This window comes from Ostrea edulis, chromosome 7, assembly GCF_947568905.1.
Source record: "Ostrea edulis chromosome 7, xbOstEdul1.1, whole genome shotgun sequence".
NCBI classification, from domain to species: Eukaryota; Metazoa; Mollusca; class Bivalvia; order Ostreida; family Ostreidae; genus Ostrea; species Ostrea edulis.
In genome coordinates, this window is record NC_079170.1 from 68,801,429 (window position 1) to 68,828,554 (window position 27,126).

The 27,126-nt window shown below is 33.9% G+C and overlaps 1 protein-coding gene and 1 long non-coding RNA gene across 5 annotated transcripts; one reads left to right on the plus strand and one right to left on the minus strand.

Annotated features, from left to right (window-relative positions):
• The first annotated feature begins 7,288 nt into the window (after positions 1–7,288).
• LOC125653809 (uncharacterized) lies at positions 7,289–10,246 on the plus strand. The gene is made up of 3 exons (XR_007362073.2): positions 7,289–8,375; positions 8,637–8,778; positions 9,931–10,246. It is a non-coding gene; the product is annotated as an uncharacterized LOC125653809 (long non-coding RNA).
• Positions 9,026–21,069, minus strand: LOC125653787 (uncharacterized). Of its 4 annotated transcripts, none has more exons than XM_056145198.1 (7): positions 19,422–21,069; positions 19,203–19,283; positions 13,314–13,458; positions 11,690–11,835; positions 10,173–10,338; positions 9,911–10,022; positions 9,026–9,731 (listed from the first exon to the last, which is right to left on the minus strand). In XM_056145198.1, the coding sequence occupies exons 1-7, from the start codon at positions 20,077–20,079 to the stop codon at positions 9,360–9,362; spliced, it is 1,680 nt and encodes a 559-aa protein (XP_056001173.1). In that variant the 5' UTR covers positions 20,080–21,069; the 3' UTR covers positions 9,026–9,359. The 4 variants fall into 4 exon arrangements, with proteins under 4 accessions (XP_056001173.1, XP_056001172.1, XP_056001171.1 ...); XM_056145197.1 differs by having other exon boundaries at positions 10,173–10,341; XM_056145196.1 differs by having other exon boundaries at positions 19,203–21,069.
• Between the last annotated feature and the right edge of the window lie 6,057 nt (positions 21,070–27,126).

Genomic DNA, 27,126 nt, shown 5'->3' on the forward strand with positions numbered 1-27,126 from the left:
CAAACATGGTTGTAGCAAGTCAAACTGGAGCATTACATTGAGTATGGGAAAATTTGTCAAGAATTTCGTCAAATTGGAGGGTTTGGGGAAAGGGGGGTGGGGTGGGGGGGTGGGGGGGGGGTTACAGCCGTATTTGTGTTTATCTCTGTCCCGAGATGTAATACAAAAAGAATCCCGAGAATTTTAGAAGTAATCTGTAATAAACAAAAGACACCTGGAAAGAGGGAGGGGCAACCGGAGAAGTTGGTTCCACTGGCGCCTGAAAATTCTTATCTCGCAAGATTCAAAAATGAAATTAAAACTCTATTTAAATCCAAAATCTTTGCGGTAAGAGGGGTTGATCCTTTATTTCTATTCCTCGGTTAATTTGATTATATTTCCACAACAATTAACTTCTACTATTTAAAAAAAACTCACAAGCCAGCCTATAGATCGTTAATTCGTGGGCTATTTCCCACCTCCATCCCTTAATACCACGTACATGTAACTCAATGTATACACGTGGAACTGTTCAATGTATTTAATGTTGATTTGAATGAATTGTTTTCAAAATATTGAATCGCACATGAAAATACAAAAACTAAAGAAGATTAATTTCAACGGAAAGATTACATTAGATACGTATTCAATATACATGTCTATGTAAATAACATTGTCCAGGCGCGGATCTAGAAGATTTTCAGGGGATGGGGGTTGAACCTGTGGCTTAAGTTTTTAATATCATGATATGTATTTTGTTATCGTCTGCATTAGGTTTTATAGGTTAGCTACAAAATATAAATAATCTTTAATAAAGAATTAGAAATGACAAACTAATTTACATAGGGGTATGATCAAAAGTTCAATGTCTGACGAAAACATGCTAAAATCACATAACTATCATTAACGCCCTACCACTTTCAAACTAAATTGATGAATGTTGAAAATAATGAAAATCAGTGTGTGAAAATCAATGTCGGACGACAGAAACTTACAGGAGATTACCCCCTTCCCTCCCCAACTATTTAAATTCAGATTTTTATCATGCAATCAATGCGATGCAGTTATAATGTTCCCGGGAAAATATAAATACCATACTCTGTTATATCTCTCTTTCTCTCGCATTCTCGTTTAAAAACCATTATCAAAGGTGTGTGTTGCAACATCAGTTATTTTACAGTCCCATATTAGTTTTCATGAATTGAGGACCGCATCGTGTTGTGCGTTCCCTGTATTCAGGGGGAAATAACTCGCGCTGCATTGTGAAAAATGTATTCCAGATAGAGATCTTTTTAATTTTTACCACGTGACATTACGGAAACTTGCAAGATCAGAAATTTTAACATGCAACGTCACGGAAAAGAAATTATATTTAGCTTCTGCGAAGTATATCAATTGATCGGACAAATTTATTTTTGTATCGATCGATCGGACAAGCGTAAACTCTATATCGCCTGGATAGTCAATTTTAAGATTGTAGTGGCTAGCCGAGGGGCTAGGTATGGTGGCTGATTTGTGTAAATTTACAATGTGTTGTCTTTTCGTGATCCTGAGATGAAAAGTAGCTAATAATATCATTTTGTCGTCTTTTCGTGGTTTCTTTGGGGGTGGGGGTTGCTAAATATCGTTTTGTTGTCTTTTCGCCTCGAAATAACTAACAGACGAAGTGTAAAATGGCAGAAATCAACCACCATACCTAACTCCTAGACTAGTTGCTACGATCTTGAACGCAGATGCTGTTGACTTTGGTATTGTGAATTAAGTTAAAATCTCACACGACTGGTTGTTTTGTTGAGCTACTAATCAGGCGCATAGCTAGCCCTGTTTGGAAGTGTAATTTAAGACCATAAAGGCTGGGGACATCCAGGACAATGCCCCCGAGGGAAAACGATTTTAGCAAATCAGGGCCCCCAAAAGTATTTAAAAATTTAAAAAGCTTTTTTTTAAACAAAATATATTTGATAATTGATTTTAAGAATCACTGAAGAGACATGACTTTCAAAAATGCATTCCGTGCCCAATCTCAACATAACACGTCATGCGACGGCGTAATGTAAATTAAATTACAGAATGTATCACAGACATTGGCGATGACCATCAATTTAGCTTGCTTCATATAACCACTTCTATGGATCTGTAAGTTTATCTCTAATTTACATTAAGCCACCGTGTATGTCGTGCCTTTAAAATTATTGATTTGAAATTGTTGCAGTTTCACGCACTCTCTCTTCTCTTTCACTCTCTCTCTCTCTTCTCTTATCTTTCTTTCATTGACGCATTTTTTTCTATAGTTTTTTGGTCACAGGATAATGTGCAACATGGACACGATTTAAGCTGAAAATTTTCAATTTTATTTTTCCAATTTTAATGTTTAGAATGCTTAACTAAGGTATTTCTAATGGTCAGTAAAAAATTTGAATGTCAGCTGTCAAAGTATATGGGAGATACAGAGCTCGCAATTCATTGTTATGTAAACATGGCTCGGGCCATGATTTTGTTTACATGTAGGTTAAAGATACTAGGAAATTTTTTTTTAGAGTCGATTTTTCAATTTTCAAGTTATATCTTAACACAATAAAATAGTTTCTAGTGTTTGGTACATCTCATTTTGTTTTAAACATGCTATACAAAAACATTGAACGAGCTTTGTGTACATAACAAAAGTAGTATTTTCAATTTTTTGTATTTCTAAGTTCTGATACGCGATACATTTTTCAACCTTGTATTTGTTGTATAGATAGGACAATAATTCCAAGAATCTTGGCAATTTGTTGGGTTTTTTTTCAAACACGAAAAAAATATTGTTTTATATATAGGATAAAGAAATTTACAATTCTGTTGCCTTTCGACAATGGGAGTTCACCTATTTTAAGATATTAAGTACAATAAAACCTATTCTTTTGGAAGTTGTTTGATAAATGTGCATGCTCAGATTGCTCCATAATATAGATACTTTTTCACAGCCAATGAAAACATGTTGAATTGTCTCAACTTCATCATTACAAAAAGTACAACAATCAAAAGACGCAACATTGATTTGTTAAAGATAATAATCGACAGACAGAATTCTATGAAGTATTCTATATTGTAACCATTTTATATTAGAGTGACAAATTAAACGTTCTATTGCAACTCCCGATCACCAACATGGAGGTCTAAAAATGGTGGACATCGACAATTTCATCATGTCGTTTGAATTGTTCATGGTTAAAAAGGTTGTTGATGGGAAATAAATCCTGGGTAGATCTTTTTGAAGCAATTAATGGTCATGATTTTGTTCACAAATTACTTGATTTTGGAGATGCATTTATCTCTGAATGTGTCATTCCAGAAAACAATATTTTTTGGCAAGATGTTTTTAATTCTATGCTCCATGTAATATAATCCTTTGACAAAAGTTTCTACAAGGAAACCTATCCCAGCATTCCTGTGTGGTATAATTCAAATATTAGAGTGGGTATGAAAACATTGTTTATCAAAAGCTGATATACAAAATGTGTAAAACTCATTGACGATTTCCTAGATGACAAAGGGAATCTTTTATCACATAACCTTTTTCAACAAAAATTTGATATCCAAATTTGTATATTACAATATAACAGTGTATTGAGTGCAATATCAACTCATCTGAAATTGTTTGAAAACAAAAGTTTAATCAATAGATCTTTTACACCGTATATTCCATTATATTATAAACCTTTGATTTTGCAAACTAGATGTACTAAATCTGTTTACAAACAGATAAATGTAAACCATGATATACCTACTTCTGTTTCAAAGTGGAACTTAGAGCTGGTAGCTCATGGAATAGAAATATGTGTTAAGGAGTGTGCTACACCAGAGAAATTTGACGTAGATGAAAAGTGGAGGATATGTACAACAATATTTTGAAGTTGAAAATTTTCAAATTTACTTTATCTTGTCAAAAAATACAGTTTTAGTGGAAGGTAATCTGAAAAAAAATTATAACCCCTGCTGGACTCGAACCTCCGACCTACAGGTCAGAAGTCGGTATTCTAACCTACTGCGCTACTCAGTTAGGTATTTAAATCGAAAAGGAAAAGCCAAATATTGCTGATATCGATTTTTTTCATCCATGTTTTTAAAGGAAGTCAGCCATTATGAGGATGTAGAGTACTACCTTAAAGATGTTTTTACTGTATGTTTTAAGACTACCAAGGACTCTACTATCCAATGGTTACAATATAGAAAACTTCACAGAATTCTGCCTGACACACTGATTTTGACTAGTTTGTCAGTTATTATCTTGTTTACATATGTTAAATATACTACTAAATTACAAGTTATTTCTGAACACATTTAAATAGTGTCTAGTGTTTAACACACAATATTTTGTTTTAAACGTGCTATTTTATATTAAGCGATCTATATGCTAACAAAAACATGGCACGAGCCTGGAATCGTGAGTGCTGTATCTTACTTGTAACTCAAAAATTGATTATCCAATTTTGGTTGACTATCATACCTTAGTTAAGCATTGTAAACAACAAAAATAGAAAAATTAAATTTTCGGCTCAATCGTGTCCATGCCCCTTTAACTAATATTCAGGTTTAGCAATAAAGCCTGTGAACTAGCGACACTTTTACTAGGTTTAGCGATAAGGCCTGTGGACTAGCGATACTTTTACTAGGTTTAGCGATAAGGCCTGTAGACTAGCGATACTTTTACTAGGTTTAGCGATAAGGCCTGTGGACTAGTGATACTTTTACTAGCTTTAGCGATAAGGCCTGTGGACGAGCGACACTTTTACTAGGTTTAGCGATAAGGCCTGTGGACTAGTGATACTTTTACTAGCTTTAGCGATAAGGCCTATGAGCCTTGTTTGTACTTGCAGTGATCAGCCTCCATTGATTTTAATTTTTTCTAGATTTAATTGCAGCATATCAATATGATAACTAAAGGTGACGACAACGAACAATGACCAATCACATAAACCCCATAAAGAATGAAAAATCAAGAACAGGGCTACCCTGAATACAATAGAGGTGGGGTCAGATGCCTAAGAAGAGTAAGCATCCCCTGTTGACCGTCAACACCCATTGTGAGCCTTATAGTTCTATCTTGTTAAGATAAACGGAATATATAAAGAACGGTCTAACAATTGGTATGGAACAAGAAAAAATAAATCAACCTAAAGAAAAGATGAAATGTGAAGATAACGAACATTGATCAATCTCATAACTCCTATAAGCAATACAAAATAGATAGTTGGGTAAACACGGACCCCTGTATATACCAGAGGTGGGATCAGGTGCCTAGGAGGAGTAAGCATCGCCTGTCGACCGGTCACATCCGTTGTGAGCCCTATATCTGGATCAGGTAAACGGAATTATCCGTAGTCAAAATCAGTGTGCCAGGAACGGCATAACAATCGGTATGAAACACGTCATATTGCATTTGACCCAATAGGTTGTATTGGCAAACTACATGTAGATGGTTATAACGATCATAGAAGTTGCGAAATGCTGACTTTAAACGAGACTGTTGGAACCCCTGCACCATCAACTTGTTTGTGAGTAGCCTGCCTCGATTTAAAAACTGATCATAAGCAGAACAAGCTCTTGCGTATCGAAACAGTTGAGAGATGTAAACACCATATGGAGGTGATAATGGAATATTGCTACATAGATAAAATAAAAATGAATAAATGTTTATTCGGTATATACATACATACAAACATACATACATCAATACCAAGGATAACCCCTGAAAGCTCGAAAGCTTATTTTCAATGGAATCCTTTCATGTACGGATGTTTGCGCTATGGGGTCATTTATGTGGGAGGAAACCTGAGGACCACGAGGAAATCCTCGTGTCCGAGCGGGCGATATGGGACGTTGACGATGGAGAAGCTGAAATAATCCCGTTTGTCATTAAGCTAAGTTGTTAGTTTGCCGTTGATATCTACTTTCAATAGAATATCTAATATATAACATAAGGTGTGTCCAGGGGTCCGTGTTTGCCCAACTATCCGTTTTGTATTGCTTATGCTAGTTATGAGATTGATCACTGTTCGTTATCTTCACCTTGCATAAGTATGAAGCAAAAGTGGACGACTCTGTGGTGTCTTTTATTTCGAGTTCACTTGGTTATATCGAATCGACATATGAGTGAAAATTATTACTGTTAATAGATAATACGTGGTCGATATATCTAAATGCCGAATTGAAGGCCACCGCAAGAGATTTTTTCTTCTTGCGTAGAAGTTTTTGAATACAATTTTGCTTCATAGGAATATAAAAACAGGTCAGCTAACAAAGGAGCAGAATTCGTGCCCATGGGGATTCCAGCAACCTGTTGGAAAACCTGATCATCAAAGACCACGAAGATATTGTCAATGAGGAACTCCAGCTTATTTTTTATTTCAGCTTCAGAGTACTTGTGCGTGGAATCAGAGTGGTGTTCAACAAAATAATATTTTGTGTGACTGATTACTAGATATGAATATTTCCGTTTTCCGTTTTTGTTGACGAAGCAACTGTCTATGATGTCAAAAAGTCTAGTCTTTAATGTATCGTGGGGGATGGTCGTGTAAAGTGTTGAAAAGTTATACATTTTGATGTTGTTGATTTGAGAAGTTTACTAAAAGTTCTTTAGAAATATTTAGAATCCACATTTGATTTACACAACCTCTGGTCTATGTAGTCGCACAGTACGTTTGATATTTCTCCTTCATAGCTGGTAATATTTTCGTGAGGAGCAAAGATTAGGAGCTTGGTAGTACACTTACTGGATCCAGCAATGTATCTTTGTAAGGGTTTTTATGAAGTTTAGGAATCCAGTATAGGTACTGTAACTCATATTCATCCCGCCCATTGACTGGGATATCAAATGTGTCTAAAACTGAAGCATGGTTATGAAGAATTTCGTCTTTTGAAAAGGCAGTTGGAGTATAAGTACGATTACCAAAAGTGGAATTAATACCAAGTTCGTTTAGCATACAGTTTTAATAATGCACCTTACAAAGACAATGTTGTTACAAGCTTTGTCAGCTGGAACCAAAACATTTAACCTATCTAAATATTTTTTATCGCATCTGGTTTACTAAACACAGAAGGATAGATGGTACGTAATTTTGTTTTCATATGTCTAATGCGGGATTTTAATATGCCTCTTATACTTTTAACCTATTCTGACAATGTATCAAGTTCGTTTTGATATTTAGCCCATCTTCTGGCATAATCTTCGACATAATTCATAATAGAGATGAAGTTTTGTCGCCAATTAAAGAACCGAGGTTCTCTGTATTTAGGACCTTTTAGAATAAGTGACTTGAGGTCCTCATTTTCAACTATATCAACATCACCAGTAATGACATGTCCAGCTGGACTATAGTTGAAAGAAGATGGAGAACAAGAACACGTAGGTGGATTAAGTATTTATAAGGTCTATATCTAGGCACTACAAAGTTTGTTTATAATTCAAAAGTGTGGATGCAATAGTAGAAGTATATGTGTAGGAAATACTGGGTGTAGACTTGAACCTGAAACGACTGAGCTCTTTTATGACAAAGAATGTTGCTTATGTTGACGGCATCTATTCCTTTGTTTGCAAATTTGAACTTAAAGAACTGGCGGCATGATTTGGAAGGAATATCATCCATGACCCGTGGTGGTTTAAAGAGCCTCTGATTGGCAACATCCATAATCATAGAGTTCAGTCTATATTCAGGTGTTGAAAAATCCAAGTATAGACTAGCTGTGGGTTCTTCAAATAACTTAATATGTAAAAGTTAAAACTCTCAATGGAACAGAGTAAAGTTTTGTGTGAATATGATATGGAAAAATAGATAGATGTGGTAAGAGAGATCATTATGATAAGATTCATTATGATAAGATAGATATGGTAAGATAGTAATGGTGAGATATTGTAAAATAGATCATTATGATCACTAAGGATGACGGCCAAAGAATATGCAGAATTCTGACTTTCATGGAGGACTGTTGAAACCCCTGTATTTTCAAATAATATATTAATAACATGTCCTGGTTTGAAAATTGATCATAAACAGAACATGCTGTAATATATCGAATCAATTTAAAGATATATGGGCACCATATGCAGAAGATAATGGAACATTGAGGGAGCACTACATAATATGAGAAGCTGACGATAGGGAAGCAACAAATAAATAGAAGTCCGCCATCTCAGCTTAACTTCCTATACATTTATGTAAGTAATCAGGGAAGAAAGCCATCCTTATTTCTAATATTTCAGTAACTTAAAATTAATCCATGTAAATCACTGTGGTGTTTTATATGTGACGTGAAATGTGATTTCATTAAATGGCATTTTGGCTCGGACTTCAGTGAGTTGCCAAAGCCAGGCTTGATGAGACAAACCCTGGTGGAATTATCCATAGAACTTGATGAAGGTACATATTGATAATCAAGTTATGTTATATCATACAAAGGAGGCGGTAAATATTTATTGACTATGCAACTAAAACTAGGTTTGATTGAAAATAAACTAATGACCGTGCCATGGATTTTGAGAACCTCAGACTTTTATCATGATTGTGTTGTAAAGCTATTAAACTTAGGGAAAATACTGAAATTTCATCAATGAATATGTAGTATATCACTTTCATTTTCTAAAATGGTAAATTTTGTCAGCAGTTTTCATTTCTTTGTAGGAATGTTTAAAATTGTGTCGACTTGACACAATATATATAAGCACTAAATAATCACAACTAGGTACTGAAAATTTTCGCCCAGCCCGGGGTCGAACCAGCAACGTACGGCACCCACCGCCTAGCAAGACTGTCAAACCAGTGCGTAAGTCCACTCGGCCACAATATATATATATATATATATATATATATATATATATATATATATAGATAGATAGATAGATAGATAGATAATAGTTATAACTAAACGTCTTCGTGTTTCATTTTTATTTTTTACCTATATATATACACACACACATGTAGATATATATATATATATATCTGAGAGAGAGGGGGGGGGGGGGGGGGGCACTTTTCTCTTACTTCGAAAAGAATTGACAACACTATGTCACTAGAGTATGAACATCTTTCATTAAAAAAAAGAACAATTATACCACGCACATAACTTGTTTTAAGAAAATAAAATATTCAAATACATATTTTCAATGTACAAATTGACAAAACATATGCATTCACTTCATGACATTTATCGTCATCAATAAATAAGTAACAATATGTAATTAACTGAAAGAAATAAGTAACAATATGTAATCAACTGAAAGAAATAAGTTACAATATGTAATCAACTGAAAGAAATAAGTTACAATATGTAATCAACTGAAAGAAATACGAAAGACTTTGTACAGAGTACCTGTTAGTAAGCGTTCGATAATCAAGAAAAGAAACTCATTTTTCCAACACGAAGTATGTGTGGTAATTGTCCGGATTTTTTTCTTCTGTCGGTTTATCTGATTCTGGAGTTATATAATCACCATCTATAACTTCCGGTTCTGGATGTTCATTGCGATGGGCACGTGCAAGTTTATCATAAGACCCTGCACTACTAACATCATCAACTGACACAGTCGACAACTGGTCATAGCCTGTTCTGTCATTGATGTTTTCTCTGCTGTCTCGGGGGGTTAGATATCCGCTTCTATCTTCATCGACGCCGTTAGAGGGCGCAGTGGGCAACGGTCTGCTTCCGGTACTCCCGCCATTTCCTTCTACCCTTTCGAACGTGGTATTGTCATTGTTAACTCGAAGGGATCTCTGCAGCTGTATGAAATATTTCATGAATTAAACATCCAAACGTATTTCTTGTGATGTGATCATGTGATTGTTAGATGATATCTGAGACAGAAAGTTTTAAATATCCTATGTATATCTAACTTATAGTTCACAATATCATATCAACTGACTCAAATACGATTCTAAGGTAACTGAATATCACTTACATGTTTCTCGTCTATTTCAGCGTACACTTCGGAACTGCTCCTGAAGAACTCCTTGTAGCGAGCGGACTCTGCCGAGGAGTTGCGAAAAGCTACCTTGTCTTGTGTAGGCGGTCTAAAAGAATGAAATGATGCAAAGCATAAAAATTCCATTCAACTCTAGAAATCTACTTCAAATATGCTGACGGTATTATGTTTTCCCATTCCTTTTGAATAAGACTCTAAGCTTTTAAGACGATGCTTTGTGGTGATGATATCAACCTACCGTGACTTTTTCCGCCGAGCAAAGCAGACGATCGCAACAATAAGAATGATGAGGAAGAATCCACCAATCGCAGCTCCGATTACAACGGACGTCGGTAGACCAGATTCCGAGCCGGATGACGCACTGTGTCCTTGTCCACCTGGAATTGGGGATAGAGTTGTCCTTCCTGCTTCAGAGAATAAAATACATTTATTAAAAAACAAATGCACACATTTTCCTAAAACAGAACAAAAGAAAAACGAGGTGAAAGACTTGTATGTAATATAGATTGATGATAACGCTAAATTGCGTCATGTAAAATGTACCAGAATAAAATATACAATTCTAAGTATGGTGTATAAAGATCTTTAAATCTGAATATTTACTAATATTGATCAATTTTAGCAACTTAATTTTTGTCAGTTAATTAATGCACGATACAGTGTGCTTTCCCACAAAATTTCTGAAGTGTACATAGTAAAATTAATGATAAAAACATTTTTTTTGTTCCCCAGGGGTCAATCTTCCATTACGTGCGGCTTGTCATGCACAAACATATCAAGCATTATTTTCGACATACGACTGCAAAGGTTAACGAAATACATGTATATCGTTTGTAACTGCTCTTTAACTCTTAAGTGAGTGTAATGAACTTATATCTATCCGAATTTCCTCAGACTCAGTTAAATGATTGAAGCATCCTAGAAAATTGGTTAAATATGAAATTATCACCAACATGCTTATTAGAATAATAGTAAAGTGGTCATTCTAGACTGTTTCCTAACAAGTACAAGCACTCATGGTTTTTCAGGTTTGGTACATTTTTGGTGAAATGAAAGACTCGAAAGTATACTAGCTTATGTGGACATGTCGAATGATAAATCAAGGATTAATGGGCTGCTAAAAACCCCACCATATGCACTTTGATTTTTCTCAAAATTTTTATCATAATGGGTAGCAAGAAGTCTGGACTTTGTAGTGTCCGGATTTAAATGTTGCGCTATTACAATTTACCCTGAAACAAAGATCGAGTGAACTAAACAAAGACTTAAATGGAATGTTGACTGTACTGCGTCTAGATCTTGTTACCCAGAGTTACAGAGCCGTGTTTTATGTACTATGTGTCTAGATCTCGTTACCCAGAGTTACAGAGCCGTGTTTTATGTAACATATGTCTAGATCTCGTTACCGAGAGTTACAGAGCCGTGTTTTATGTACTATGTGTCTAGATCTCGTTACCCAGAGTTACAGAGCCGTGTTTTATGTAATGTGTGTCTAGATCTCGTTACCCAGAGTTACAGAGCCGTGTTTTATGTACTATGTGTCTAGATCTCGTTACCCAGAGTTACAGAGCCGTGTTTTATGTAACAGTGTCTAGATCTCGTTACCCAGAGTTACAGAGCCGTGTTTTATGTAATGTGTGTCTAGATCTCGTTACCCAGAGTTACAGAGCCGTGTTTTATGTAATGTGTGTCTAGATCTCGTTACTTGAAACTTCAGAGCAGTGTTTTCGATAAGATTTAACTAGATAGTGTTACCTAGAGTTCCAGAGCAGTGTTTTCTGTGAAATTCCCGGACCATAACCAATTCTTCGGAGAGGTCCTTGTTAACAATTTCCGCCGCATTCTTGCATTGGTTCCTGGCCAGGACTCCCGCCATGCATACCAAAGAATCGTCTATTTGTCTACAGTTACATGTGGAAAAAAAATCAGTCACATGTACATAGAATACACATTTAAGTGTTTAACGTTCATTAAATCGATGTTTTTATTTGTACAAGCACCTTGTTAGAGTTGCGGGTCTTTAACAACCGAAGTCCCGTGCAACGACCCTGAGCGATAAGCATTGGTCTAAATTTGTGGCACTTCACACACAGTTGCTGACGTTTTTATGGGATTTTTAATGGGACGTAAAACAAGAGACCCATGGGCTACATCGCTCACCTGAGTCTCCTGAACCATATTTAAAGATTTTCTCTATATATTTGCATGTAAATTTTGATCCCTATTATTACCCCCGAGGGCCATGGTTTTTAGAAATTTTAATCTGCTCTATGTCAGGAAGCTGTCATGCAATTTTGAATTTTTCTAGCCCAGTTGCTCTTGATAAAAAGATTTTAAAGATTTTTCTCTATATTTTTGATCCCCTATTGTGACCCCAACATACACCAGGGGGCCATGCGTTTAACAAACTTGAATTACAATATGTCAGGAAGCTTTCATGTAAATTTCCACTTTTCTGGCCCGTTGGTTCTTGAAAAGGCGATTTTTAAAGATTTTCCCTATATAATCGCATGTAAAACTTTGATCCCCTATTGTGGCCCCACCCTATTCCCGGATGCCATGATTTCAAAAACTTCAATATTCACTTTGTTAGAAAGCTGCCATGTAAATTTAAACTTTTCTGGCTCAATGATTCTTGAGAAGAAAAGTTTAAAGGTTTTCCCTATATACACGAAATTGCATGTAAAACTTTGATTTAATAAATGTGGCCCCAACCTACCCCTGAGGCTCATGGTTTAAAAAAAAAAAACACCTTGAATTTGCACTAGGTCAGGAAGCTGTCATGTAAATTTGAAATTTTCTAGCCCAGTTACTCTTAAGATTTTTAAATGACCTCACTCTATTTTTGCATTTTTGTTATTATCTCCCCTTTGAAGGAGACATGACTCTTCATTTAAGCAAACTTCAACCCCCCCCCCCCCCCCCCCCCCCGAATGATTTGTATTAAATCTGCTTAAAACTTGTCAATTGGTTCTGGAGAAGAAGATGAAAATGTGAAAAGTTTACGACAACAACGACGGACGACGGAAGGTTTTTTTAAATCAGAAAAGCTCACTTGAGCCTTCGGCTCAGGTGAGCTAAAAACAAGAAGGGGGGGGGGGGTATAGGGACACATTTCCGTAATTGTAGGAATACATAGAGTTTTATATGACTTAAGAATCTGACAGATTACAAACTCACCATGACATAAATTTGAACTGAAAACGATATCAAAGAAAATAAAACTAGGAAGTGGGAAGGAGGTTATCATCAGACTATTTCTTATTTTTCTGACTCTTGTTATTACGTTGTAACTAGAACACATAAATCACTTAATACTTCCGAGAGCATTCGTGTCCACTGCACGTATAATCAGTTGCTAGTTTTATTTTTCACCTACCCACAAGCCTCTGAAAAATTTCCGGTTTGGGGGTCTCCATTTTGCTTGGTTGCATCCGTTACTTCTTCTATATCTTCCGGTAGATTCTCGAAACATTTGGCGGACTTTAAACAGCACTTATACCCTTCCGGTGAATTCCGAAAATCTGTTAAATAAAGGAATAGATGCGCGGTAAGAAGAAAACCTAAAATTGTTTTTAGTTGCCTTACAATTATTTTGTTGGTGTAATCTCAAAACAAACAAACAAAAACAAACAAATGTACAATTTCACTCCCAACTATTCGAACAATGCAGCCCCTCCACATGAATATAATAAAAACGTTCTTACCCTCGAAATCATCTTTGTCACACATTTCTTAAGTTTACTCTGTGTGAACACTTACAATGTACATGTGCCAACACTTAAAGGTTTTAATTAATCTCTAATGTAAAAACCTCGTGAGAAGTTAATGATTGTTTCATGTAAGTTTTCATTATTAATGTCTGTCTGACTGTACATTTCAACCTTACTTGGAGGTAAACTAGCATGACTGTATACGGAGTTAAAAAAACACACACACACACAGATAACACGACTGTAATATTTCTGTATGTGTACAATACATGTAGTTTTTGATTGATGATTTTATATAGTTATTTGTGGATTTGAATATGAAAATTAAAAAAAAAAAAACCTCTCTCCTTTCTCTCTCTCTCTCATTAAAATACTTTCTGTTATGACTACACATCAACCAACTATTTTCCCCCAAGCGATCTGAACTTCCATTTTCTTGACGCACTACATCACATACAACCTCAACACCTTTAATGTCGGCGCGCATTAATCGTAAACAGTTTTTTTTACGGTATGGGTGAGGGCTGTCACTGGCCTTTCTGCTGGTTGTGAGTCACACATTCATAATACATTGGCAATTAAAGCTAGTTTTTGGTCACCTTTCCGTCCTCTTAAACGATATTAATAATATCTACATTTTCTCCAAACTACTCAGAATAAACCACGTATCGAGACTTCCATTGCCTTTTACGAAAACACTGCACTTCACATACACAATCCACTAACGAAAACAAAAGATCTTAATGAGGGAAAACTTCCATTTCACAAGTGATACACTCTCCACAAAGAGCTGATGTCCGGGGACGACACTTACACCTGTACACCCCGCTCCACTGTCTACAGATCCACACTTTGTAGGAGCGCAGGCGTCCGGCACTAAGACGGACATCGGACGTAGCGTTCAGCATGATTATCACAACTAAATGTCAAAGATTTCTGATAATTTTGTGTCTTTGATGTGTGGTGATTCATTCAGGTAAATAAAGTGATCGGCCACCAGTAGGCGACCTGGCTATGGCGGACAAACATACGTCAACGGATTTACGTATAAAATGGAAGAAAAAAATATGTGTGTGATTCCTTGATCAATTAGTGCTTTGTGTTATCAGTCTATTTTTATGAATGACTGATTTCTACAAGTTGAATTTCAGTGACGCTACATAATTCGTTACCTGTATTTTGGCTCCTATAATTGTCATTGGTGACGTTTTTATCAGGAAATAAGAAATAAAATACAATTTTCCTCATTTTTTTCAATTGTCTCCCCAATACGCGAGTTTAAATGCAAAATCATCACTGACTTAGTTCAAATAATAATCATAAAAATAAAAACAGTGTCGAACTGGCAATCTGTAGGTTTAAGTTCCATACGATTTTTCGGATTTTTTTTTTCCTAAATGATTTTTTAACACTATAAAGTTGTAATTATTTGCTACTTGAGGACACAGTTGGATGTTCACATCCCTTAACAAACTTTATTACACATTATCCTCTTATCTAGCAGTAACTACTACATTATTAACTTTAGTACACACTATCCTTTTATCTATCTAACTACAGTCGATGCATTATGCAATGTTATTTTTAAACTCTGCTCCAATTCAAGCATCGCGTTACCGGGCTTCATAAAAAGTACTTTGGCGTAGAGCAATGCTGTTCATACCGTCATGTACTTTCAAAAATGAAATTCATTTTTTATATTTACATTTTACATTTATTTCTGTCGGAGTTCCCAGCCATTAAAATTTAAGTAAAACAGACATACTATATTATGCATGCGAAATCAGAATAGAAACATGGACCCCTACTTCTGAGCAATCCCTAGTCTACAGTAAATAGACCTGCACGCGCATGCTCTGTAACACCTTATTAAACAAACATCGATACAGACAAATGCTATATTTTAAAATCTGCTTCAGTTAAATTGCATCGCAGGTTGAGGAGGAATCGTCATAATGGCTGATTTTCTTTGAAACTTAAATGAAAATCTAAATGTCTAATCGCCTAGCTGGGTAGCTCAGTCGGTTCACGGGACGACTGTTGATCTGTAAACCACAGGTTTTAGGCCACTAGGGGGTGCTTTTTTCAGATTAAATTATACTCTAACTGCATTTTTAACTAAACAAAGTAAATCTGACACTTTTCAATTTCAAAATATTGTACATATATCCATATCAGATTTCGTATGTGTGTCATTCCAAGTAAAAATATTAACACGTCGTGTTTTTTTTTTGTTTTTTTCACGACTTGTTTTAAAAGCACACACGTAAGATAAAAAAAACCCAGTAAGTCTCCATGCTGATTTCAATCTTTGAAGCTGTATTCATTTTAGCAGATTTCACTACCTTGAGCACTTTCATCGCCACAGTCCAGTCGACTTTTTCTTCCAGTGCGGTACCCCGATCCCGATCCTGTAAGAGGCAGATACTTTGGCACCTTGTTTGATCCCACACCTCTGAAATCCTTTCCTATGTTTGGGGCCTGCATTTCTTTTGATCTATCCGGGTTGTGATCCCCGTAAGGTTCATCCTTCTGGAGCAGGCTCATTTGATTTTGAACTGCTTTAGTTGTTGCGGACTCAATCACCATGGACGCGCTTTCACGCGATTTAGGTTTTCCCTGACCTTCTATAAATCCTATTGCTCTGAACTTTTCTCTAGATCCTATTGGTAGTGGTTTCTTTTCTCTCTGAGACGCTCCGGATATTAGACCGGAAGTCTGCATGCTCCCCCGTCCCCCGGGAACTGTAAAAGGAATCCTCTGCTCTCCACCATCCAATAGTAACGATTTTTGATGAATCGACTTAAACTTTAACCCGACCCCCTTTACTTTGTTCTTCAGTCTTGGCATGCTTTGAAACAGAACTTTTTCTTCAGTTTGCAGAAATTCGTCCGCAATCCAGAAAAAGCGATCACGAACGAGGTAATGTGGTCCCAATGAACAACAATGTTTCGACTAAAATACAGAGAAAAGCACGTGATGATGTCACTCCTGGCTAATTCATTAACCCCTGTCAAAACTTATGTCTACAAGACCAACATGTGTACCTCAGCGTCACGAAAACCACGACCTGTACCAAATAACTTCCTCACACAAAATTAAAATCCTTCATCGTTCTCCAACAGTCCCAAAATATTTCAAATCTCTGATAACTCGCCACGGTTTGACAAAAATTAAAAGGTAGAAAATAACAATGTCATGTATTTTGTTTCCTCTCTGTCATATCCTCTTCTTCATGTACAACATATGCCCCCGGGTGTAACACCTGATTGGCAAGGTGGCCGACAAGATCTATCTATATTATGACAAGGTTTGATCGATATGCCGGTTTACCGACCCTTACATCTTTGTGATTTCATTATACATATGTACATATTACCCAAGATAAAAGGATACCGTTTTAGTTTTATATACATCTAATAATATTTGCAAAACAAAATATGCCTCTATTTCCCATATTTACTGAAAATCCTCAAGTGTATGAAATGACCGTGATTGACCAAGAATTTATGACTTATTACTATTTATATAACCATAGCATGAACACTGTTGTTGGATATTGTGTCTGGGTAATTCACCTAAACGTAATATTGATACAAATCTGTTAATATGCGGTGATGTTAATTTGCCTCTGAATTCTGTACATTCATTTCATCATTGTATATTTTACCTGTTGAAATTTTATTATCACGCATGACATATTGTAATATATGTACTTTTAGGAGAGGGACTAGTAAATTGTTAGAACTTGTTCCCATTATTTTTTATTTAATAACAATAATGCTAAAATAATAAATTTATTTTGTAAAGCGTAAAATCCATATTGCTCTAAACGCTATTTAAATAACAATAAAATAAGCAAAAGTAAGTTGTATAAGAAGGTGAAGAAATCGTCACCTGAAGGATCAATAAACAAGGCTCAAAACAAAACAAATACAGGAACTCGTGAAAACACAAGTGTCAGTGGTGAATCGAATATTTCTGTTTGTTCATGAATATTTCTATTCATATATATACTTGTTTGATAATGACACTCTACATATTGAGAGTGTGTTACAATGTATATTCATATAACTTTAACCACGGATTCTAAAAAAAAAAAAAAAAAAAAAAAAAAAAAAAAAAAAAAAGTGTGCGTCAGAGATTTACTCAAATTAAAAGAAAACTCAAAGTCAAGTTTGTCATTTTTTCATCTCGAAACTCAAGCCAAGTAAAGATTTAGTAACTTTTTTTTAGACTTCATGTCTTCAGAATTCGTGAATGAATATACGGCTATGTGCATGTAGCTATGCCATCAGATTACCCGGGGTCTTCTTTAATCGGTCATTAATTATGTCAGTATTAGTAGGAGATCGGCAATTTCTTCCAATATATTATGTGACTCGAATACCTATAGGGGACACATTATTCTCTCTCTCTCTCTCTCTCTCTCTCTCTATCTCTCTCTCTCTCTCTCTCTCAACACTAAAGGATCGATATTTAAGATTCTGAGCTGAGGAAGGAAAGATAACTACTAAGTAGATGATCTTTATTTATAAATTAGCATATCGACCCTCAAGTTCTTCTATTATTTGTATATCATAGAAATATATACAGCTTTTTTGTTTATACTTTGCAATTGAATATGTATTATGCTGATGAGCCGTAAGGCTTAAAGCCAATAAACAATACAATACAAATGTACAAAATGAATATAAACTAGTAATTGGATGAATTCAAACGTGAGCACATGTTTTACACATGACTTATTATTGTATAATCATTTAATTAAGAAGTTGATTCTTCGGCCAGTTAGCTTTAGTATTCATTATCAGAATAGTGCAATGATGAAAGGTTTCTCTACATATGCGTGCACGGGATTGAAATCATAGTGTTTGTAGCGGTCCTACTAAACAGAGTACGATAGAGTACTTTAGAGTACGCTAGTAAAATTTCATAATTTAATGCAATTTAACTGCTGTTCGTAAATGTTCTTACTTTAGTTTAACCTAATAAATGTATATCTGGAATATATTGTGTTTCTTTTCATTATTTTAGGAATTATTGTAAGTTAACGTTTACCGTTTGATTCCGATCCCGATCAAATTTAATACTTTTTCAAAACAAAGTACTAATAATCGGGATCGGGATGCCGTAAATTTTTAATATATTTAATGTTTTCTGGTCAAAATATCGCTAAAATACCCAAATACTTTTGACAAATATTGCACTTTTATTTTATAATCATCTTTATTTAAGTGGTATACATACAAATAAACAATTGAATTGCATTAAATATTGAAATTTTACTAGCGTACTCTAAAGTACTCTATCGTACTCTAACGTACTCTGTTTAGTAGTACCCGTGTTTGTAGTAATATAGGCCTATGTACGTGTTTGTATTTCGATATTTTGATTTTGTAGAGTTAAACTATATTCTGATTGCAGCGATTCATTCGTAATTTCAGGGAGAGGGCTAAAATAGGTTTTGTCTGCTGTCCGATCCCATTCACTTATTTGTGAATAAAGCATTGTTTGAATTAAAAAGAACCTGGTAATATTGTCTGATTACTGACCTTTAGAGGGACACTTGAGTCTCCTGACCTGTCTTCGTCGCCATTTGTCCTTCTTCCTGTCTTTGTTTCTCCCCTTCTTATCTACCACATTAATAACAATATTGATATGCGTTGAGTCAGCATTATTTGTGACATTTTTCAGATTTAGATTGACTTTGTCCTGTAAATTTTTTGTTAAGTCTATTTGGTTTGGGGACTGGGTGCTGGGGTTAAACATACCCTCCCCTGCAGACTCGGGGTCTGGCGTGGACGCTGGGGGGTCCTCGATTCCTTTCGATGTGGTGGAAGGTTTACCCGTTGTGGAGATATTTTTGGAGGTGCTATTAATCACAGGCGATAGTGTGCTGCCCTCTACCTTCCCATCGTCTGTAGAACTCCCTGTTGTGGATTTGGAAGAAGACTCCGGAGATTTTGTTGTGAGTAGTATTAAAGGTGGGCCCTTGTCCAGCCCTTCATTCGGAGATTTTGTAGTCCCTGGGTTAGGGGATACGTTATCGCCATTTGTTTGACCCACTGAGGGTACTGGGACTGTTGTGGTGATGATATTTCCCGCCAAATCGAAAATCGGTTTCCGGGGCAGTTTGGTGGTAAATTGATTTATTGGTCCGTCATTCTGCATAATTTGTCTATCTTGTTTTTCTTTGGTTTTATTTTTCTTCTTTTTCTTTCGTTCAATCTTTTTCAGTTTATCCTTGGTCCTGCTTAACTGCGGGTTTTTCCAGTTGCGCTTTTGTCCAGCAGTTTGTTCTCCACCGATAGTTGGCAACACTTTGCTCTGTTCCCGGAAAAATGTAGAGGGCGTGGAAGGTCGGGAGGATGAGGTCAGTTCGTCCGTGTCCATAAAGAGAGACGTCACATCCAGCAGACTTGTGTCCATTGTCCCTCCAGCCAATCTATAATCACTCTTGTTTGATAGCCGCACGTGCACTCTTGTGAAAACAATCTACACAACACCTTTATGACATATGCGGTTCTAATTTCACGCTGGTTTTGATTAATTCATCCTGTTGACATTTTTATAAAACTGAAATTCCTCCCACTACGCCGTCCGTCCTTTCGTTTTTTTAGGGGTCGTGTATATTTGGAATGGACTCCTAGTACGAGGCGATGATTAGAAATAAACCCACTGATTATAACATCTAAACTGTGATTGCGCCAATGATAACTCACTGCACATCGTGACGACATTACCGAAGGTTGATGGATGACCGAGGTCACGCATCGCTGACCAGATATATTCTCCATGAAAGGTTTTTTTTGAAGGCGTTCCAATCCAAATCGCGACTGACAGTCCGTCGTTACGCATCACAGGGCACCATATTCAGGCGACATTCCGTGGAAATGACGTAAGAAGTCGACATGCAAAACATAAATATTTACACAAGACGTGTGACATTGTGGGAGATATTTGAATTGACGACGCAATCATAACCCTACATTTTTGAAATTGTTGCGGAAATGATTCCTCTGTAGAGTCTAGCTGCTTTGGTTACTTCAGTGCAATGAATTCATTGTAGGAGAGAGAGAGAGAAAGAGAGAGAGAAAGAGAAAGAGAGAGAGAGAGAGGGGGGTAGGTTTGGGGATTCTAACCACTCGTCGTTATTGAAGACTTTTGACTTTTGTCGATAATCAGTAGGTCTCACCTCTATTTTGTGCTGATGAGCATATGTGTGCATGCGTTATCTCAATACCTGAATCCTTGACAATATTGATTATATGCTAACTTTTATAATTAGATAATTCCAATGTTACAGAAAAATGTATTTATTACAATTGTTTTGATTGGACAAAAATAAAGCTAAACGAGAATTTACATATCAATAAATCCAAAATCGTAATGTATACATACGCGCCTGAAAATAAATAACAGTGCGGGGAAACTATACTCGGAACGATTTGGAATTATAAGAATCAAACATTCTTTTTGAAGAATGTATCGATGTGTAAACTCCAGACATTTTACTCGCAAACTTAACATAAAAGTGCTTCACACTTTTATTCAGTTTGTGAGTAAAATGTCCAGAGTTTACACATCGATAAATTCTTCAAAAAGATATTTAATCCTATAGTACCTCATGTACCATTGTATGAATGGTTTGAGCGAATAAGACGAAATGAATTGTATTGAGAGGCGGATCAAGTGATGTAGTGTAATGAGAGGTGGATCAAGTGATGTAGTATAATGAGAGGCGGATCAAGTGATGTAGTATATTCAAAGGGATTTAAGATTTAGTCACTTAGTTAACTGATGACTTGATAACTTGATATTTTAGCTTTATGACACATAACTATAGATCAGAATACCACTAATTAAAGCTCCTCTATATATTTTTTTCTTGTAAATTGAACTTGATATACACGTGGGTTTTTTTCACGTGGGCGTTGTAATTAAAGAATGGATAAAACGAGACTTTACGTAATATCTGGGAGACATTAAATTTAACGCGTGATAACACACAGAGCGAACAAAGAGGCTGATGAAAACCGAGATGAAGTCAGAAAATAATCAAATGCACGCACGTCTGTGTAAAAATTTGCCAAATGTTTGCTCAGCAAGTTTGTTTTAAGACGTTTTAGCCAAAACATGGAACAGGAGTTTTCCATCTTATGAATTCAAGTTGTACAAATTCACAAGGCGTGTGAAGTTGGTACCAGTGATTTTTTAATTCACAGGGCGTGTGCAGTTGTTAATATATCTGTATTCTACTAATTCACAAGGCGCGTGCAGTTGTTAATATATCTGTAATCTACTAATTCACAAGACGCTTGCAGTTGTTACCTGTTGTCTTTGGAAACGCCATGATAAGGATATATAGCACATCAGAGAAATGTGTTATGTGTGGGAAGTGGCGGGTAATTGCAATGATGTGTTATAATTGAGAGCTCTAAAATTCATTTTATTGAGCGAGAGAAAGTCAGTGTTTCCATTTCTGTATAGCAGTCCACACCGCTGTCAGACATTTATCTTTTAATTCATTAAGGAAACATCTCAATGAACAATTGAAGATAACAGTGATCAATCTCATAACTCCTCTAAAGAATATGAATTAACAGAATGTTAAACACGGACATCTGGATATACCAGAGGTAGGAGCAGGTGCCTATAGGAGGGGTAATCATCCCTGTCGACTGATCACAGACAGACTGAGGTAGGAGCAGGTGCCTATAGGAGGGGTAATCATCCCCTGTCGACTGATCACAGACAGACAGAGGTAGGAGCAGGTGCCTATTGGAGGGGTAATCATCCCTGTCGACTGATCACATTCGCCGTTAGCCCTGTATCTTGGTCAGGTAAACGGAGTAGAAATTTGTAGTAATAATTAGCCTTCATGAAGTCGCTCTTTGTATTGCGATCATACAGATATTCTATACAGATATTACACAGATATTCTATATAGATATTATACAGATATTCTATATAGATACTATACAGATATTATACAGCTATTCTATATAGATATTATACAGATATTTTATATAGATATTATACAGATATTCTATATATATATTATACAGATATTCTATATAGATATTATACAGATATTCTATATATAGATATTATACAGATATTCTATATATAAATATTATACAGATATTATATATAAATATTATACAGATATTATATATAAATATTATACAGATATTCTATTTAGATATTATACAGATATTCTTTATAGATATTATACAGATTTTCTATATAGATATTATACAGATATTCTATATAGATATTATATAGATATTCTATATATATATTATGCAGATATTCTATATAGATATTAAGCAGATATTCTATATAGATATTATACAGATATTCTATATAGATATTATACAGATATTCTATATAGATATTACACAGATATTCTATATAGATATTACACAGATATTCTATATAGATATTACACAGATATTCTATATAGATATTATACAGATATTCTATATAGATATTACACAGATATTCTATATAGATATTATACAGATATTCTATATAGATATTATACAGATATTCTATATATATATATTATACAGATATTCTATATAGATATTACACAGATATTCTATATAGATATTATACAGATATTCTATATAGATATTATACAGATATTCTATACAAATATTATACAGATATTCTATATAGATATTATACAGATATTCTATATAGATATTATACAGATATTCTATATAGATATTATACAGATATTCTATATAGATATTATACAGATATTCTTTATAGATATTATACAGATATTATATATAAATATTATACAGATATTCTATATAGATATTATACAGATATTCTATATAGATATTATACAGATATTCTATATATATATTTATACAGATATTCTATATAGATATTATAAAGATATTCTATATAGATATTACACAGATATTCTATATAGATATTATACAGATATTCTATATAGATATTATACAGACAATATATAGATATTATATAGATATTCTATATAGATATTATACAGAAATTCTATATAGATATTATACAGATATTCTATATGGATATTATACAGATATTCTATATAGATATTATACAGATATTCTATATATATATTATACAGATATTCTATATAGATATTATACAGATATTCTATATAGATATTATACAGATATTCTATATAGATATTATACAGATATTCTATATAGATATTATACAGACAATATATAGATATTATATAGATATTCTATATAGATATTATACAGAAATTCTATATAGATATTATACAGATATTCTATATAGATATTATACAGATATTCTATATAGATATTATACAGATATTCTATATAGATATTATACAGATATTCTATATAGATATTATACAGATATTCTATATAGATATTATACAGATATTCTATATAGATATTATACAGATATTCTATATATATATATTATACAGATATTCTATATAGATATTACACAGATATTCTATATAGATATTATACAGATATTCTATATAGATATTATACAGATATTCTATACAGATATTATACAGATATTCTATATAGATATTACACAGATATTCTATATAGATATTATACAGATATTCTATATAGATATTATACAGATATTCTATATAGATATTATACAGATATTCTTTATAGATATTATACAGATATTATATATAAATATTATACAGATATTCTATATAGATATTATACAGATATTCTATATAGATATTATACAGATATTCTATATATATATTTATACAGATATTCTATATAGATATTATAAAGATATTCTATATAGATATTACACAGATATTCTATATAGATATTATACAGATATTCTATATAGATATTATACAGACAATATATAGATATTATATAGATATTCTATATAGATATTATACAGAAATTCTATATAGATATTATACAGATATTCTATATGGATATTATACAGATATTCTATATAGATATTATACAGATATTCTATATATATATTATACAGATATTCTATATAGATATTATACAGATATTCTATATAGATATTATACAGATATTCTATATAGATATTATACAGATATTCTATATAGATATTATACAGACAATATATAGATATTATATAGATATTCTATATAGATATTATACAGAAATTCTATATAGATATTATACAGATATTCTATATAGATATTATACAGATATTCTATATAGATATTATACAGATATTCTATATAGATATTATACAGATATTCTATATAGATATTATACAGATATTCTACATAGATATTATACAGATACTCTATATATATATTATACAGATATTCTATATAGATACTATGTAGATATTCTATATAGATTTTATACAGATATTCTATATAGATATTATACAGATATTCTATATAGATATTATGCAGATATTCTATATAGATATTATACAGATATTCTATATAGGTATTATATAGATATTATGCAGATATTCTATATAGATATTACATAGATATTATACAGATATTCTATATAGATATTATATAGATATTATACAGATATTCTATATAGATATCATACAGATATTCTTTATAGATATTATACAGATATTCTATATAGATAGTATACAGATATTCTATATTGATATTATACAGATATTCTATATAGATAGTATACAGATATTCTATATAGATATTATACAGATATTCTATATAGATATTATACAGATATTCTATATAGATAGTATACAGATATTCTATATAGATATTATACAGATATTCTTGATAGATATTATACAGATATTCTATATAGATAGTATACAGATATTCTATATAGATATTATACAGATATTCTATATAGATATTTTACAGATATTCTATATAAATAGTATACAGATATTCTATATATATATATAGTATACAGATATTCTATATAAATAGTATACAGATATTCTATATATATAGTATACAGATATTATACAGATATTCTATGTAGATATTATACAGATATTCTATATAGATATTATACAGATATTCTATGTAGATATTATACAGATATTCTATATAGATATTATACAGATATTCTTTATAAATATTACAAATCAAACATTAAAAATGACATTTGCTGGTGAACACTACAAAAAATACAAAGAGTTTGGTAACGAACGCCACATTGCAAACAATGGCGCCAAATTTTTGGCAAGTGTTTAAGGGTTTTTGTAAGTATATCAAAAAATAGAAAATATACGGAAATGTACATTTCAAGCCTCACATATTTAACTGAAGTTTTCGCACTTCTAAGGACAAGCCTAGTTATCTGTAGGGAGTATTACAAAGTGGATTAGGAAGAAAACTTTCATATTTGATAAATGACGCCGGGGGGGGGGGGGGGGGGGGACTTCACGGATTGGCAAAATTTTAAAGTTTTCAACGTAGAAAACTTCTATGTAGAAGTTTTAAAATCATGGCATGGGGGCGACGAATTCCACGAACACCGACAAGTCACGAGGTAGGATGACTATACAACATTTCATTTCTTGAAAATAAAACATGAACCCAGAATGCAACAATGTTAAGTTAATGGGATTGAGATTTTGAATAGATAGAAATATTCGCGTGTCAAATTTCTCGTCGACCATAAACTTGTGTGTCTCTACATCCCAAATAACATCGTTAGCGATATTCAATCAAATCATAGCATTAAACTACCAGTGGCGGATTTAAGGGAGGCGCATCTGGCGCCACACCCACACCCCTCCTAAAATTTTCGAAATTCAGATGAATCGAGGTCACTTGTTCAGAAAAAATGTGAACGATAAAAGAAACAATAATTTCTTCCACTCTCGATCAGAGAAATAAATGACAAAATCTTTTGATTTATTGAAGGGTTTTTATAAGAAAACCTTGCACCCCCCCCCTCCCCAAAAGCTCTTTAAAATTTGCGTCATCTTATTAATTTCACTTTATTATAAATGGCAGAAAATAGTAAAAATGACTACTTAGGAGACATATTTCAAGCCCTATAAAATTTGTAATAGAACCCTGGACCCTCACTAGGCTTCACTCTGGACTCACTGGGGGCCTCAGGGCGGCCCCCAGACCCCCTGCCTCAGAAACTTGCGCCCCCTAACCGCAATTCCTGGATCCGCCCCTGGCTACCGCCTTGTTTGTCAACACAATAATCTATTGAATCACATATTTAGAAACGACGTGTTGCTATATTCGAGATTTCTTTCTTCAACTTATTAAGAATATTTTCATATTTCTGAATTAAGCAAGTTGATATACTGTACTCATTGGTGAACAAGTGAGGATAACGAACAGTGATCAACCTCATACATCATAATAAAAGAAGGACAGACACGGACCCCTGGACACACCAGAGGTGGGATCAGGTGATTAGGAGGAGTAAACATCCCCTGATGACTGGTCACACTCGCCGTGAAGCCTGTGATAGAGTAAGCAATACATAAATAGAACGGCCT

Bases quoted from the DNA above. Each gene is read 5' to 3' on its own strand.
- LOC125653787 (XM_056145195.1), bottom strand. From the start codon at position 20,079: ATGGACACAAGTCTGCTGGATGTGACGTCTCTCTTTATGGACACGGAC. The intron at 11,836-13,313 runs GTAGGTGAAAAA...ATGTAACTGTAG, and splicing joins AATTTTTCAGAGGCTTGTGG to ACAAATAGACGATTCTTTGG. The intron at 10,342-11,689 runs GTAACACTATCT...TATTCTCTGAAG, and splicing joins ACACTGCTCTGGAACTCTAG to CAGGAAGGACAACTCTATCC.